Consider the following 18880-nt stretch of genomic DNA (forward strand, 5'->3'; position numbering starts at 1 on the left):
TGCTATTGCCAACCTTTTTGGTTCTCTCTTTCAAGTGTAATTAGGGAGGCTCTGATTTGGCATGATAATCCAGTAAGGGTAAATAGATCAGGTTCATCAGCTTCTGAGATGTTTCGCCAGCTCCGAGTGTTGTCCTTTTTAAGTGGTACTGTGATGCTTTCGTGTATGTGTATGATGTTCTAGAAAATAATTATCTCAAATAGCTTTTCTTTAGTTTTTAAATAAATCCATTTAATTATCTGAAATGGGTTCAATAGATGGATCCATGTCATAGTTTATTTCTAGCAAACGAGCATCATACGCATACTCATCAAGAGAATTTTCTGAACCAAATCGTGTGAGGTATCTGAATATTAGATTGTACTTGTGCTACGGACTCTTCTGCGGACATCCATTCTGACAACCGTAAAAGTTGGATGTCTGACTCAGATATTTCAGTGACTTCTGTTTCATTTACTAGATCTTTCAGAGGGCGTTTGGTAGCCTCGGATCTTAGATCCGAGAAGGTTTGTCAAACGAAGGATTTCAAAATCCAATCCATGCAGGGAAGCTATGGTGGGAGCTCTTCCGCCACTAAGACAACGACCAGAGAAACCAAAAAATTAAGATGGGCAAGGCCTTGACAAAAAAAGAGAAAAGAAAAAGGGAAAAACCAAGTGCAGAGATGAGAGAGAGAAAGGGTGAGCAAGAAACCCTTACCCCCAGCTCCTATGTAAACCTAAATAGAACCCTCTCCAATGGTGTGAAGTTTTTAGAGAAAAATCAAAACCCTCCGCCATGGTGGCCAAGGGTTTCATAGGACAACAAAACCCTCCACCACCATGGCCAAGGGTTTACAGAAAATCAAAACCCTCAAAGTGGGGTGGGGGGGAGGAAAGAGAGAGCACAATGAACTCTAACTGGATTCATTTATAAGCTTGAGTTTTCCACAACTAGATTTCGCATTGTTGTACAGCCCCATGCAGCAGTTGGTACAGACCCTTCATTCTTATTAGAGGCATTATTTTATTTTCCAAGAGTTTGTCTTGTACCATCCAGTAGGTCAACTTTCTGCAGGTTTACAGGCGCATGAGAACGAACATGTTCAGCTAAAACAGCTACAAGATTTAAGAGTTGCGCTACATGGCACTAGCCATTCGGCTTGAGAAGAGCAAAGCCACCTGAATAGGTCCTCACTGCAACCTAGACAAGGAGCATATTGGCTCCCTCAAATGAGCAAAGCTTCGCTCAAAAGGTCGAGTTTGAGCTAATGGAGCATCATATAATCCATCTAAAAGAGACCGTACATCACATTTACCTCCATCTAAGCGAAGCTGGCTTGTCGCGTACAAAAGGTAGAACTCGCTCTCTTATCTGAGCCCCAACCTTCTTCTTTCCAGAGATGGTGGCGTACTCAAGAACTCTGTGAGGGTCCGCGAGAGCCTTGAAGACGCTCTCCCTCTCCATGCACCTCTTGACCCACTCCCCAAGTCCGGGGCTCACTTCCTCGACCTTGAAGTTGCACTGGCTTTCATAGACGAGCAAATGGCAAACGAAGGCGATGAAAGCAACGCCAAAGTGGTCGCCACCAAAATGGTTTGTCCCCAAGAACCCCTTCTAACAGCTGCAGGATCTCTGCGAACTCCTTCTTGGCCGCCTCCTGCGCTTCTCCCTTGAGCTTCCATAGCCTCGATGCACAATCGTACAGCTACCAAAATGATGAACTATCAGTAAAGAAGGAGAGTGGCGGAGAAGCTGTAGGCAGTTGCCGACACCAACCATTTAAAATTTTAGTCATCTTTAAATATTTACTTATATATACGTGGTGTATGTATAGATGCCGTGCTGGAATAAAAAATTTTTAGCTAAAGGTTATAGACACTGCATATGGTTAGGCTTGAGTCAACATCACCATAATAAAAGAGTTTTATAAGAGTTTACACAAGCTGGAGTGGGCAGTTGCCCACCAGCCTCAAGGTATAAGTTTTATAATGGAATTCAGTGTTTTTGAACGAGTGCCCCTCCAGCCAACTCTGCCACTGGAAGTGGAAGGAGACCAACGTTGAAAGAAGAACACGAAGAAAGAAGGGGTGGAAAATAAGAAACTCTCCAATGGCTCCTCCTCTCTCTCTCTCTCTCTCTCTCTCTCTCATGACAACAAAACAATAAAAAAAAAAAAAAAGGACGGGGGAGAAGAACGAAGGACAATAGAACGAGGAACAAAAGGAAGAATGAGAGCGGATCAAAGGCAGCTAGCTGAACTCCACCTTGGAGTCGACAAAATTCGCCCCAGAATCTCGCGGCGGCTCTGCCATAAGGGTCGGCGGGCAGAAGACCGAGGATTTTCCACACCTCGTCCACGACGATGAGGAGGGACCTGCAGACGACAATGACGGGGATCCTCTTGTAGACGGGGTTCATCTGCAGCAGGAACTCGCGCTTGTTCACCAGATCTTCCCTGTACTCGAACTCCACACCCTTCTCCGCCAGTGGTGTCCTCACCCTCATCCCAGAGGGGCTCGCCCAGACGTCCAGCACCACCACCTCATTTCCTTCCATCTCCCTTCCTGTCTCTCTCTCTCGCTGTGGTTCGCCATGGATACTACCCCCGTCCGTGAGAGAAGCAGCAAATATGAGCGACGTACTTTTCATCCAACGGAGGCGACGAGCAATCGTGATGAAGAAAAGGCCGCCTCGCTTTCGACAAGCGTCCGTCACGTGACAACAAAGGTTCAGGTGATCAGATATCCTTCACCACATGAAAGCGAACAATTTACGCAGTCAAGATCAGATATCCTTCACCAAGATACCGCATGAGCAAGAGAAAAAGCAGATTTGACTTCTCAGTTCTCATGTGGCAAGAGATCACCATGCTACACCCTTCATGACATGTGAAACACATCATAGACAAGAAATGGTGGGAGATGAAGTGCGTGAATTGAATGGAGGAGCTGAGGCATTTGGCCATGAGATCAGCATGATTGAAAGGGAAACTAAAGGAAAACAGCGATGGCTGAGATAATTCCTTTTGTAGATTACAATGTGCTCACGTGTCTTTTATAGTCTAAGATGACACAGCAAATATTTGCTGTTACATAATGATTACAATTTGTTTAAGGAGAATAACAAAGAACGAATTGTGCAGGATCAGCTTCACGCTAGTCTTCTCGCGAGTGAAATATTTGCTGATTCTTGATTATTCTAGATGAATCTGCATTATTATTCTGGATCAATCGACATCAATATCGGATTAAAAACATTAACATCATGCTTGAGTTAATATCCCCCTTCAAATTGGACTGCTGTTGTGATCCAGTCCAAGTTTGTTTATCAAATAAAGGAATCAATTTCTTCCATTGCAAACTATTATTTTATCTTTTTCTTTGTATTTAGGTAAGTCAAGTGCTTGAGGTTACGTGCGATGTTGCTCCCAAATCTGAAAACCATGCCCGATCTTGGGTGTATGCCAGATCTTGGGTGTATGCCATAGTTACTGCTGCCAATGCCTTAGGTAGCATCTTCCGCCTTGTAGGCATTATTAAACCTGAACTAACTTCTAAGTGTAGAGTGATTTTGTTTGTTCATTGTAGCTTCGCTTTGTTGTCCAATGATGTCTGTTTGTGTATCCATTTGGTTATGTGGTGCCCTGTTTGTGTTTCTTGGCTTCTTTTGTTGTCTTCAGTTGTATGGGTAAAACCCTCTACCTTTAAAGGAGAATGTTTGTTTTCCTCTTCCTCCACAGTTGCTATTGAATCCTTGTCTTTGAGTGTAGAAAGCATATTGGTTCTGAGCATTTCCTTCATATCTGTTGAACAACTTTATTGTTTCATGGCTTTGGAGCAGCGGGACAATCTCCTTATAAGATGGAATTGAGGGCTTCAACATTGACGTGATGAAAGATTCATACATTCAAGAGAAGGAAAACCTTGGTGTGATCCAAGCGCTTGAAGTTCATTACATATATTTTTGAAGATTCGGATGTAATATGCCATACTCATGTTTTCCTATTTATGTGTCCGCAACTTTCGCAGCAAGCAACATTCCCTCCCTTGGGAGTCAATGCATAAGCTTCTTCAAGTGTTTTCCACACTTGTTGTGCGATTTCCAATCCAACAACCAAGCCTAGAACATCCTCTGAGAGTCTAGTACCTGTGTTTCATCCACGGAGGAGTTGATCTTCTTCCATTGCAAGTAGTCTGGATTGACTTCTTGCTTGCTACCATTGATGATAGTTGATATGGTGCAGCCGCTTCTCCATTGATGAACTCCTGCAAGTCTTGGCTCTCAATATCTTGGCTCTCAATAAGGCAAAGTACTTGAGTTTTTCATAAGAAGAAATTTGTTTGAGAAAACTTTATGAAAACTAAATTGGCCACATCCAAATGTGGATAGGTAAGGAAACTTGTGGTTCCATGCGATGGGAGCATTGAGGGAAGCCATGGATGTGACCTTTCTCTATGAGTGCTTTGATATCATAAAGGAATACAAAGATGGGCTGAGATAATTTCTCTTATCAATTACAATGTGCTTAGTTGTCTCTTATGCTCTAAGCAAGAGAATACAAATGTGAATGATACAACAAATATTTGTTGTTACATAACGATTACATTTGTTAAAAGAAAATAACAAATAATGAATTCTACAGGATCAGCTTCATGCTAGTCTTCAGGCGAGTGAGGTATTTGCTGATTCTAGATTATTCTAGATCAATCTACATTGTTATTGTGGATCAATCCACACCAATATCAGATCAAACTACAGTATTATTCTGAAATGATAGTTCTTGTGTTCAATGAACATGTCACAATCTTTGGGATAGATTCATGAGACACTTACAAAGTGTCTTTTTTTGTCAAATAACTTTTTAGAGATGTTAACAAATCAGATTAGAATCAGATATGCCCATAACCATATCCTTTTTTTAGAATATTCACATATTCAGATGCAAATACGAACAAACAAAAGTCATGTTTGAATCTAAAATCCTATTTCACAACTAGAATCCAACCAGAATCTGACTTTTACCTTTATATCCAAATCCTCAATTCCGTTAGCGCCCTCCAACATTAATTCAACACTAACTCAATGACATTAGTACCCCCGAAGAATCAAACTGAGGACGTGGGCTGGTTGCACTACCATCATTTGGTGTATATGCGAGAGAGTGAGATGATGCTAACATTGCTAAAGACTTGACCCACCATGAATGAGCTAAGGACAACCACTATACAGTATAGTGGAAGCAGAGTACAGTACTAACAGAAAATAAACAAAATGGTAAAGATGAAACTTCCTTGTTAGACATTACAATCATCCGCCATCAAATGTATGCCAAAGTTCGATTGGTTGCACCTCTAGAGCTTGTGAATGCTCATCAATTTCATTAGTGTTGTGCCTGGGACTATGGAATGCCCCACTTATTCGGGTCCAAAACCAGATCCGCTCTCTCACTTCAGGTTCGATATGGAATTTGGATCGAGTTTGGACTGGTCTGCCCAGAACCCACCTCATATATTGGTGCTGCCACATGCTTGCTTATGGAGAGATAACGGCCGAAGCCAACGCGAGGTTGGCAGGGGCCATGCCCCCCTTCAATTTTTTTTCACACTTATATATGTAATTTAAAAAAAAAATCATTTAGCTCATATAAAAAATTTTAGAAATTATATATTTTGGCTTTTGTCAGAATTTTGAAAACTATAATTTGATCCCCTAACAAAAAATTCCTAACTCCTTTCCCTAACAAAAAATTCCTAACTCCTACCTGCTCTGCCACAGTTGAGCTTCCATACACTCCAACATAATTGAGAATTATGGTTTAGATCCTCGCAAGATGTCTCCTATTTGGAAAATAGGTTGAAAAGCCCATATTATATATGACAACAACATGCGACCTAGACCTGACGATAGAAACCTCCAAGCAGTGGCGGAGCCACAAATTTTTTGGGTAAACATACGTTACTTTAAATTTTAAACTTTAATGGACACTCATATATCAAAAGTGAAAAAATGATAAGTATCTACACATAAATAACTCAAATTCTGTGGGCTGGGGTGGACAATTACCCACAACAGTCACAACAGCTTTGCCGATGCCTTCAAGATAGCACAGTTATCGGATTGAGCAAGATACTGTTCATGGGCACATGCAATGGCAGAGCCAGAATTTTTTTCAGAAGCGAGCCAAACGAACTTATCTGGATAAAACCAAACTAAATCTGAGTATGGCCAAACTAAATTCGAATATAAAAAATACATTACTCAACCAAACTAAATCTGAGTATGGCCAAACTAAATCCGAATATAAAAAATACATTACTCAACCAAATTTTTTCAATTTTTGTAATGTAATTTTTTTTCAAGTAGTTGGGGTGGGCAACGGCCACGCCCCACCCCCCCCTGGTTAGGGGTGGAGTCAGAAAATTCTAGTTAAGGAGCAATAGTTATAAAATTTTAAATTTTTAAGAAACACCTATATATAAATGAAAAAAATTACTTTAAAATACAATATATGAAAATAAGTTTTTTTTTTTTGTTAGTTTGGGTAGGCAAATTACCTACATGTTGCCCACACCTGCCGGGCAGGGTAAGAAAATTTTCCGGGCACAATTCGAGAGGAAAACAGGGCACACCCGGCCAACGATGGTGGATGTAAAAGACTCCGCGACAACATCGTGCAACCGGAGAAAATGAGGAACCGACGTTGCCACAAGACCTGTTATGAAAATCTAATCAATAACTAATATTAGTATGAAAACTTGCAAAAACACTCATAGGGAAAACAGAAAGCTTGCATCTCAAGATAAAATAAGTTCTAAGCCAAACCTAAAGTGTGATATAAATTAGTTGCTGCTAACAAGTACATCTATTTATTCAATGATTTGTCTAGGGGTGGGTATCGGGCCTGCCTGATTCGGAGTCGGGCCCGGGCCAGACCAGGCCTCATTTCTGCGGCCCGGCCCGGTTTCGATTTATTTTTTTGAAATTAAAACATATATATATATATATATATATATATATATATAAGAAAATATATAATTTTTTTTTTTTAATTTCCAGGCCCAGACCTGGCCCGATGAGGTCTAAGAGCTCGAAAACCCGACGGCCCCCGGCCCGACACCCACCCTTATGTCCCCATATTGGAACTTCAATCAGCTGAAGAGCAAAAGATGAGGCGAGTGTAAAATGATATTTACCATTCAAAATTGGGAAATCTCCAACAAAGTATAAAAACATAGATCAATAGTCGAAGGACACAAAAAGTTCTATGGCACAACAATATGGAGTGACCGACGACAAAATTGCCTAGTGCTTCAGAACTAAGGAAATCAGTCGAAATTTTACAAATTGCATTGTTATCCAGCTTCGCATTCTTGTTCATAAGAAATTGCACTCAATACTAAACCACAAAACCTACATCCTTTTAAAGGCCTTTGGTATCCATTTCCTTGAAGTAATACCAAGAATTTATATAATTGGATGTAGCAAACCCATGGGTTGCGGGAGGACTTCTAATTAATTCCGCCACAATAGAACTCATATTATCATAGAGTTAAGCAGAAGTGCTTTCACACCATCTCATACTGAGAAAAGAAACGCTTGCTGCTTCGTTTTCTCTCTATGATGAACTGCTTCTCTTCCTCTCTCTCTAATTATCCTTCTTGTTTACATTTCGTGTCGAGAGCTTTGACCAACCATGGAAGAAAGGTGTTCTATCCTTGTCTATTTTATTGGGCTTTCATTGGCGTTTTTTTTTGATAAGTCACTTAACTTACACAAATACATAAACGAATGCAAAGAAAACAATTCCAACGTGAAAGGAAAATCAAGAAACGTAAATCCTTGTGTCAGAGCATCATCAAATAAATCAAAACATGATCAATGCTATTAATGCATCGCACAACTTTCTCTTGTACAGCGAGAGTGACGATTCTTTTTTTTTTTAGAGAGAGAAAGAGGGAGAGAGAGAGATGTGATTCATTATTGTGAGGAGAAGAGACAAAGAAACAAGAAACTAAAGGAAGCCAAAACAAAATAAAGACCAAACAAATAAAAGGAGGCCGAAAAAAAAAAAAACTCGAGGGGAAACTAGCCAGTAACACCAGGTGAGCCGCTAGGAACAATTGGCAAAGGGGTGATGGGGTATAAAGGAGGAGGGTGTGGGGAAAAGTAGGGTCAATAGAATGGTTAAAAGGGGAGATTAAGTGAGAGTAAAAAGTTGAAGAAAGAAAAGGCAAAAAGTAAAAAGATGATACCAGAACTAAAAAAGAAGGGCTTACTTGTGAGATATAGCGATGAATCACTCCAGCAAAGGTGCAATGAGAACCGACAAAAGGGAAAAGAGAGAGGCCAGGACAGCGAGGGCTGGGGGAGAAGAAGAAGTTACCTGCATGCTATACATGGTACATAGCCCATCGAGACATGACAACTGTACCCCTAACCCACTTGCATACGGTTCTTGGCCCACTTTTATCAATAGGTAGCATACATAGGAACTTATGCACGATGCAAATGTGCACCGACAAGGTTTCCAAGAGGGAGGAAGCAAGGGGATATAAAAAGAAAAAGAGCAATTAGTCGTGTGAGAGAGAGATTAGACAGTGTAATTTTGGGAAAGGAGAGGATCAAAGATTAATTGGATATGATTTGAAGAGACGAGACTTTTATTGTAATTGACAATATATAGTTAGTATAAAGCCATTACGTGATTCAAAGCTATAATCCATGAGAATTGCTTTTATTGTGATTGACAATATACAATCAGTATAAAGCCATTACGTGATTCAAAGCTATAATCCATGGACTGGAACTACATCTAAAGTCTCTTATGAACCGTTACTTCAATTTTTTATGTTTAACCATTCAAATGTGAAAGGATATCTTAAAAACAATAATAATAATTTTTTCCTGTTTTTGATTTTTTGCTTTTTGCTTTATTGTCAAGAACCAAGGGCATTTTCATAATTTCGTTTTAAACCCCGTACAAGTTTGTGGAGATGCAGGTGGTTACATGAATAATTCAGAAAGTTTGAGCTGCTTCATAAGGTTAGTCGTAAAATATGGGCCCTTTTGTGAAAATTTGGAAAAGACATTGGTTGGTGAAGTGCGAAGAAGGGAAGTCGTGAACTCTCGATCGATCGAACATTTCTTCCCCAAAATTTTGCCTTCTGGCGTCTTCTCTTGTTGTTGTCGAGTTTGCTGGCGTGGGAGTTCCTTCGGTCTCTTGAAAGCTCCTGCCTTCGCAGGTTCCTGAGTTGATCGACTGGGTATTCTGATGGTAATGAAATGAGGGGATTGCAAGAGGTGATCGTGCTATCGTCGCCTGTCTTGCCGCCGCCGGCGGAGACGGTGGCGGCGAAAAGTGAAGCAACAGCCGGCACAATGGGGTTCCTGTGGAGGTGGGCTTCCGGATGCCACGGCTGGTGGCTAGACGCTGGACTCGTCGTCCCTTCGTTCCTTTTCCTTGTATTCCTTCTCTCGCAGGCGAAGAAGAGCATTACGAAGCTTGCACATGGGCGCTCGTACATAATGATCACGTACTACGCTCTGCTCTGGATCGTTGCAGTCCTTAATTTCCTGTGGTGCTTGCTCCAGGTAATGAGATGGTCCTATTTCCTCGAGGTCCTGACCCCTGGCCGTTAATATATTTCCTTATGATTTCGGCCGTTAGAGTTTGAGTTTGATGCCGAATTGGTTAAAATTGTGCAATTTTGCGGTTTTGAGATTTCTGTCTTGATGAATTATATTTCCCAATTTTGGGGTTTCGTCTCTATGTCGAGCTCTCTGATCTTTAACGGGCAGAAATTCCACAGTTTTTTTGGCGGATTAGGATCTTCTGTAGGCCAGGTTAGTGGATTTATCAATACCTTTGAAGTTGGGGTCGGCTGAAGTATATATCGTTGTTGAACTCGTGGTCTGGTAGCATGGACAATTATACTGGTATGGTGAAATTCAACTAGGAGTTGGTAAATGCAAGAAAGGTACTATGGTATGGGGTGTATACTCCTTTGTTTGTTAGTTTTTTATGAAGCATCGAATTGTTTCTGGTTTTTGTTACTAAGAAAGTACTCTGTTGTACTTGTTTAGGAACTAAAAATTGACGGAGATTAAGACGGAAGGTTTAGCAAAGCGAATTACAACTTCCAACGACATAGGGATGAAATTAGTGCAACATTTGGTTAGTTGAAGAGTTCAATCGTAGTGTCAAAGAAAAACAGTTTGAAATACAAAACTAGCTTAAAAAAGGCCAACAATATGTTGTAATAGCTTGGACATCAACCATTAGCTTGGGGTTTGGTCTCCCACCGGTTTTACTAAATAGTTGGGTAAATGAGAACTTGCTGAGGCATCTCATACTTCATCTGCGATTTTCCAAGTAAACCAAATCATGAAAAATCAGTAACTATTCTCATATTTAACAAATCGGGTGTGAAGGTCCTTCAAGATTTTGAAAACTTTGTTGCATGGAATCAACTTGTGAGATGGCGTTAACAGTCTAGGTAAACTACTGGAAAGGGTGATGTACTTGGTTAGCTATACCAATCAAAATTCGTTCACCTCAAGTAAGCGGATACAATAACCAATCCGAGTATTCATTTCTTTCACTCAGTAAGGAGAGAACGTTCATTTTTGAGGCCAAGTTTTGTGAAAGGGAACATATTGGATCTGTCTTGTCTAAATGGCAAGGAAAGTGAGCTACCAACAAAGACTATACATAAAGGTTTTACAGTGAAACGAAACACATTGGCATCTATCTTGTCCACAGTGCAAGAAAACTGAATTACCGATAAAGGCTGCCCATAATGGTTTTACAAAAAGCTGACCTCGTTACATATCTCACTGCTACTCATTGTGACATTGTGTTTTTTGCGTGTGCTTCTGGAATCAAATCTCGGAGGTTTTTTTGTAGTCATTGAAAAATGAATTTGAGTTTATGTGTCAGTGTTGATCAACAAGCAAGAATGGAGTCGTAAGGCATCTTTTTTCTTTTTTTGGTTAGGTTTGAGAAACTTCCTATAGAAATCTTGGGACTGTTCTTTGCATTTGCAAAGCGGTAAGAACCAAGCTGAGGAACTATAGAAGATATGACCATAGAAAAGATTCCAGTCATGAGAATGTTGATGTACATTGTGTCACTGAAAAACGAATATCAATGGATGTGACTCTGGAGAATTTGAAAATGGATTTTATATGGAGGGATTGCATTACTGGTCTGCCAGAACTGAGCCAACCAAATTTGAGACTGCTTAAACTAGGCTCCATCTGAAGAGTATTAGATCAAGCCTGGTCTGAACCTCAATCTGGCTTGGGTTGACCAAGCTTAATGAATAATTTGGCTTGTCTAAGTGCATATCTAGCTGAATAAGGAAAGGATTTTTAAACATTTTTCCTTATGGTCAAGATCAACAATAAAGAAAATCTATGGGTTTTGAACCAGGGAACTTTGAGGTGAACAGAAATCATTACCCTAAAAATCACCTACTGTGATAAATGTCGAAACTTGAAACAAGTTATGGTTATACTTTTTGGTACTCAAAGCCTAACTAAGTTCAAATGCTGGCAAATCCAGCTCAACTTTTTTTTTGTCATGTGAGTTGGATTCAAGGTGAATTTAAACAAGTTAAGACTGCTTAAATTTGGGTTACATAGCTAATCATTAACCCTATTAGTTAGATGAAAAAGTGTGGGTGGGGTGGCAGACATGACCAGTATCAAGGAAATAATAACGGCTAAGCTGGGAATTTCAGAAACATTTGCATTTTGAATTAGACAACTGAGCTACTAGAAAGATGGAAGTACGGGCATGTTTTTAAGTGACAGAGGAAGTCAAATGTTCTTTGTTACTCTTGGCGCCAACCATCAAGTTTGAGGTGCGAACTGGTGTATTGTTGTGTCAGGTTTGGACTGTAGAAGGGTATCAGTGAAATTTTTTAGAAGCTAAGAATTTCAGTAAGTTTTCTCACATAAATTATTTATTTGTTGGGCTGGGACCTAGTGATGCTCTATTGCAAAAGAGCCACATTAGGAGTTCCTTTTTTAGAATGAAGATATTTTCTTTGCTGGCGTTTCTTGCTTGCCTGTTATGTATAATTTGAAGAGAGAATTCTACTTGGTTGGCAGATATTTCCATGCCTTGATTTTCCTCTAGGGTTCCTTGAGTTTCTATAAGTTATTTATTTGTATATGGCCTGATCTGAATCACATTCTTTTCATGATCTGTGGTTCGGAGGCTTCAGACTACCATTGGTTAGTCAAAGAGGTAAGAGATGGCTATTGGCTTGGAGAAGATGCCTGGCCTGGCTGGTAAAAGCCTTTAGACATAGTGCTTTATAAAATTAATGTTGATTCATTAGACATGTAGATTAGATGTCTTTTGGGCAAAAGAAAAACAAACTGGTTTTGACTGGACTTTGTAGGCCCTTTTGGGAAAGCTCTTCATTATGCTATAAGGTCTTCTTCTACGATGACTTGTATGTGCATGTAGTTGGGATTGGACAATATTCAATTTGCTCATTGAGTTACGTATACAGTAATATAATCATTCCTTTTAACTAGAATAAACATACAATAATGTAATCTTTGTCCCGAGAATATTCTTTCATAAAAAACAAAAGAAATTCGTCTTCTAGCACTCTAGTGCTACTCACATTGAATATGTACATTTTTTTTTTCTCAAATTCAATAAAATCATTAGATCTAAATACCACTAAGCATATCAATGTGTTTAGATCCAATATAGAAAAGATATAAATCTTAAATAAAGGTGTAAAGCAGTCAAAATCAGATCATGCTCCAAAAGAGTACAACGTTTATTGTGAGATCCAAATGCAACAGCTAAATGGATATATAAAACAAAATTTTGGACATATTTAATATCAGTATCGACCCAAAATGACAACGAATATTCGTAAAGCAAGCATGATAATATCTATTTGAACCACATAAATAGGATATGAATTTTTAACCAATATCCAAACAAATTAAGATCTGAATATATCATGAACCAAAAATGAATATAAATATGGATCTTAAGTAACGATTAGATCCAAAGCAAAAATTCTTTGTCCGTTGTGAGTTACTTTGATGCACCCAATTATGATCGGAAACAAAAGCATTGGGAGTTGATGTTTCCTAAGTCTTTCACCATCTTCTACTTGGTAGGCTAATGGTTCTTTTCTTGATGATTGTGATACACATGTACTCTTATCTTTTTTCAAAAGCTTGGGATAATAAAGAAAAACTAGAAAATGATAAGATCATGATATTTTGTAAAATATCCCAAAATGAAAAAATTGTGCTTTTTCAAATATTATTTTGTTAATATGTTTAAAAATTTTTGAGATTCTTTTTAACATTTTAGCCTCCGTTTAAATTTTTATTAGTGTTTTGTAGGAAAAGTAGTAATAAACTTCATAATGTTTCCATTAATTTTTTATTTTTATATTTTGTTGAATACTGAGATTTTCACGAGAAAACAAATTTCCCAATTAATACTTGAGGAAACAAGCATATATATATATATATATATATATATATATATATATATATAGTGTTATCTGTACCGTACGATATGGGCTAGTGTCGTACGATACAACTCGTTTGAGTGAAGAAAACCTAGACGATATGGGCTCGATATGCGATACGCCTGTGTATCGTGCCCGTATCGGGTATACCGTACAATACGGGGAGGTGTATTGTACAATACACACGATCCCCCCCTTATCTTACGATACAGGGTTACAACGGACCCCAATGCCCCTTTTTGTGTCATTATTTTAGATTGAGTCCCTCTCTCCCTCTTTCTAAACTTCTCTAAAGGCTGTGAGAAGGAGAGATTTGCTGGTTTCTCCAAAAGATCGCTGTTTTGGGGAAGAAACCATTGGTTTGACCATCGGTTTGATGAACTCGTGATGTAGATTTCTAGACTCTATAACACTCTAAAGTCTAAAGTCTCAACTCGTGCGTGATAGATGCTCTTTAAACTTGTGATGGATCATAGATGTTTTACTATTTATTTTGAATATCTTAGTCTTACTTTTCATTTTTTGAATTTGTTGCTGAATATTTGCCTATGGTTTATGAATGATGAATGATGAATCATTAATGTTCTTTATGTGTGTTGGGTTTTTTTATATGAAATACATTGTTCTTGTTTTTTCTGCTTTAGATATTTTTCCTTATTTTTTGGTGTTTTTTAATTAAAAAATCAATTTTACGATACATCATGGTACATTTACGATAGATTATGATACGGTGTATAGGTCAGCCCAACCAATACGATACGATATGCCAGTGGTGATATATATATATATATATATATATATATATATATATATATATATATATATAGAAAGAGAGAGAGAGAGAGACTCCAAATAGGTAGCTGGAGAATCCTTGGGCCTTTTTCTTTTCTAAGCGGATAAAACCTCATATACTAGACTTGATGGGGATCACCTAGGACATCAATTCAAGGAGATTGGATGGTGGATATTCAGTTGCAAATATAGAAAGCAATTTGTCTTTTTCAAGAATCCATAATATCCTTCAGAGGATGAGACATGGAAAGACGAAAGAGAAACAAATGACTTTTCATAAACGAAATTCCTTGTCTTTTTTGAGGGGTAGTTTGGACTCTTGAATAAACAACTTGTCTTTTATATTTGTAACTTAATCTCTACTATTTGTTCTTCTTGGAATCGATGGCCTGGATGATTCCTACTAAAGGTTTGGTATATAGGGTCTGATATGATAGCTACCTATTTCCTATATATATATATATATATATACATACTGTCCATTTGGCCTCTCAAAAATGCAGTCTGATGCATTGCATTGGGCTGTTTGTGTGAGAGGCCGAAAGCATCCAGATGGCCAGATAAATCCGTGTTGTGTATATATATATATATATATATATATATATATTGTGTTTGTGTGTGTGTATGTGTGTTTGTATGTGTTCCATAAAACAATGGACAGACAATACTTCTATGCTGCCATTTTTTTTTTTGGGTGTTTTTGAATGAAAGATATAGGGCTTGGTATACCAATCATCTCTTCTTAATCTTAAATGATAGTTGACCCCAATCCTTTGATCAACAGTGTTCAGTTGGTATTTTGGGGATGTCATGTGGTCCTTCACTTTAGTTTGTGAAGCTCCGAGTGGCAGTGTATTCAGATGGATAAACTGTTCTGCTACTCAGCCTAGCATATCTCTTCGGAAAATCTGATTGCTGTTACCCATCACTTTTCTTCATCCCTATAACGTTTAATGGATGATATCCTCTCACTGAAGGTACATTGGAGACCTTCCATATGTTGTCCAAAAATCTTGAGGGTCCATAAGATTTGAGATATAAGGATATGAAATCCCTTTTTTTTCTGATAGGCAAAAGGCAAAAGATAAAAACGCTGGACAGTGGATCTGTTTATCTACATGTAATTGGTGGGTCTCAACTCTGATGACCTGACCTCAAGTATTTGAGAGAAGGTCAGGTCTATAAGAGACCGTGCCATGCTTAGCCTTGGTAATTGTGTCCAGGGATGTCTGACCGAGATTCTTGTCATGCAACACCCTGAGAGTATTTTGCATGTCGGTTGTTCTTACCTTTATTTGATATCAAGTGCAATTGGTGGACATGGCGTTTGATATTAATAAGGCTATCAAGTAATATTTAATCCTCAGATCTTTCTTTATATATGTGAATATGATGTTTGCTAGCTAAAGTCTTTTTTTTTATTCATTTGCTGAAACTGTGGCATGTCATAGGACCTTGATATAAAAAATTACATTCTTCTCTGGATTTCAGGCATGGCAATGTACTGCTGGGAAAGAGTTTGCTTGGAATCTTTTGTCATTGTTAACTACTACTGGGATGTTGTTCCTTGAAGTGAGCTTGCTTGCATTTTTACTCCAAGGAAACCAGTATAGTGGCTTGGAAGCTCTCATGCGTACACTTATTATTTCGGGAATCATCGTATGCTTTGATTTTTTCCTCAAGGTAAGCTTTCAATTCTCTGTTTGGAACCATGTCTAAGGATGTGCATACATGAATTATTCGTTGATTGAACAATGAGCTCATTTCTTGAGTTGTTGTTTTCCAAATGGGTTAATTTAGATACTGTAATTTTGTTATTATTGTAGCTTCTAGGTTTGATTGTTAATGCAACACTTGTTTTCAATGTTTTGTCCAATGGAATACCGAAAATTTGAAACTTGATCTCCAAATTGGCGGTTCTTCTGCAAGAGCTGCAAGAGCACTTTGACCTCCTCATTTTGTTATCAAAGTGGACATAAGATTTTTAAGGGGTTCTTCAATAATTTGGATGGTAGCATTAGTAGCCAAAAGTGCTAGCTGGCACATGGACACTAATCTCCCTGATCTCATGCCTAGTCTGTAGTAGTTATCTGTCTGGATGAAAAGAATTATTAATTATTATAAATTGGTACCAAATAAACGTCAAGTTTTGCATATCCATGATGCATTCTGAATTTTTTTTCTGCACAACATAAATGAAATGGGCTTAACTATTGCAAAATGTGCATCTTTAGAACGTTTGGAAAGCAGTTCTGTCAGTAAGGCATTCATTAGGTGCACTGATGCAAACCTAGCGCAGTTTTAGCCATTAAAGTGACCAGTTTGACTCTGAATCCACATGTATTATTAATTATTTGAGGAGATTAAACATTCTTATCTAAGGGCTGATAATTCCATGTCGTTTGACCATTGAAATAATAATGTAAGATAAAAGTGCCAGATATGCTTTTCAGTGTGGAATTTCCACAATAATGGTAATTTCTTAGTCTTGGTCTTAAAATTATTGTTTAGCACCTAATACCTTGAAAATTGTTGGGTAGCTCCTTTCCTTGTTAGAAGGAGATGCATTAAAAAAATTAAGGAACCAATAGGCAAGACAATAAGCCCCCATATGAACATTATACATTATTCAAATCCTTTACAAAAATAACCCCCCCGAGCTTTAGACTGCTGGCTTGTTGGTCCAAGACTCCAAATATAATCCCCACTCACATATAAGGAATCAATGAAAGAAGTGTAAGACAGGTTTCCATTCCCTGCCTTGAGGTAGATTCTCCATTATCTTATGCTAAACCCAGGAAAAATCCTGGCCAAGTGCAGACCTGAGGCATCCATGCCTTCCACTTCCAATCACTTGAGAGAATAATGGCATCTTTCACTTCAGCACCCAATCGCATCTCATCTAAGCCATCAATAAATCTCCTCCTTCACTCATGCCCAACCAAGATGCATTTCCTATTTGGCCAGGTCACTGTGGAACTGAAAGATGGAAGCTATTGATTCCCTATTAATGGAAATTCTTCTCTGGCCCAGGTTCCAGATCCCAAATCTTCCCTCCACGTCTATTACTTTAGCACCTCATGGTGATGAGGATTATGCTGAGATGAAGAATTTACTATCTAATTTAATCTGACCCATGCAGAAGTTGAGTGAATGTGATCTGTGAATTTTGTTTTGAGCATAGCTTTCATTATGTGGAGAAATCTAATTGTGAATGCTCTCACTTTCTGATAAAATTGTGTTTAACGTCTAGGCGATCTACATCTTTGGTTTTGGAGTCCCTTTATTTGTGGACAACAAGGATGAACAAGATCAGCATAAGTGGATACTCTGGGTCTTCCATCGGCTTTTGCTTACTTCAGTGTATGCAATGGTGTTCTTCATGCACCACACAAAATGGAGAGACAGGTTACCAGGTAAATTGTACTTCACATCATCTGTACTTGTTGTTAGAACACTGGACCTGTGCAAGTGTTTTGATTTCAGATGCCTCTTTGTATCACTGTTTATTCTTCAAAATTCTGAGGGAGACTTGATGCGGAACTAGTGCTTACAATTAGTGGTAATAGACTTTGGGTCTCTTTCAGTTATTGAAGTCTCCTGACTAATGGATTTGTAGCTGGAATCAAACTGTTGATGTTAGTTTTAGGTGTAATGTATTTGGCTGGTATCTGGTGATTGCCCATTGTAATATTCAGATTTTATCCTTGGGAGATACAGCAGAAAACCTTATTCTGTGATAGCCTAACCATCTATTTTACTTTGTGCAGCAAGACCTGCCTTCTATAACTACACTGGTGTAATGCTGTTCCTCAATGCAACTGCACTCTTTGCTTGTGCGCTTATGGGGATTGGAGCTGGGTTTGGCTTCTGGTATATTCCTATTCTTCTATCTAATAATGCTAAGTTGCCTAATGCTATCTACCGGATGGAATGCCTGTGAATGCTGCAGCTTTTTGTTCATTAATAGCTCTACTCAATGTTCCTTACAGCTTTCCATCTTCTTGTGTGCAGGCTTTACAGCCTCACTGTTCTCATATATCATGCCCTTTATCTTCCTCTCATCTACCTGACGTTTTTGTCGGACTTTTTCCTGGTGAGTGTTTTGTTACATGATTCCATTATCTTTAGAGAAATCACTATGCTCACCGTGGACTTACATGTGAAAAATGTCGTCATGATAGGAAGAAGATCTCCATTTGGAGAACGTGTACTACTCAGAGATGAAAGATGCTGGTTTCTTCGATGGTGATTGGGAATAGTCACCTGTAATGTGAATAAATGCTTTGAACTTGCTTAAGTGTAAAATGTAAATGAATATCATGAATCTTTAGATGGGGCCCAGAGATACAGGAAGCCCCACCTTTCTGAGTGTTGTAAGAAATGAGCAGGAAGTTATGCTGTGGAATCATATTTTCACGTTTCAGTAGCCAAAGAACTAGACTCATCAGATGGAGTTTCTCTGGACTGCAGAACACATGGTCTGGGATGCTGCTTATGAACATTTCACCATTGCCACCATTGCATCTGAGTCACACGGGTGTGACAAATATGGTGGTGTGTCGACGCTGCCGGTTGACGTGGAT

General features: G+C 38.6%; 1 protein-coding gene and 1 pseudogene across 1 annotated transcript; one reads left to right on the forward strand and one right to left on the reverse strand.

Annotated features, from left to right (window-relative positions):
* Positions 1–993: 993 nt before the first annotated feature.
* LOC116259306 (glutathione S-transferase U19-like) lies at positions 994–2842 on the reverse strand (annotated as a pseudogene).
* Positions 2843–9092: 6250 nt separating this feature from the next.
* On the forward strand, positions 9093–18741 carry LOC116258372 (protein CANDIDATE G-PROTEIN COUPLED RECEPTOR 2-like). The gene is made up of 6 exons (XM_031635499.2): positions 9093–9573; positions 15786–15977; positions 17548–17710; positions 18065–18167; positions 18309–18390; positions 18479–18741. Exons 1-6 carry the CDS (start codon positions 9265–9267, stop codon positions 18554–18556), a joined length of 927 nt encoding a protein of 308 aa, XP_031491359.1. The 5' UTR covers positions 9093–9264; the 3' UTR covers positions 18557–18741.
* The last annotated feature ends 139 nt before the right edge of the window (positions 18742–18880 follow it).

The sequence above is a fragment of the Nymphaea colorata genome, chromosome 8 (assembly GCF_008831285.2).
Source record: "Nymphaea colorata isolate Beijing-Zhang1983 chromosome 8, ASM883128v2, whole genome shotgun sequence".
Taxonomy (NCBI): Eukaryota; Viridiplantae; Streptophyta; class Magnoliopsida; order Nymphaeales; family Nymphaeaceae; genus Nymphaea; species Nymphaea colorata.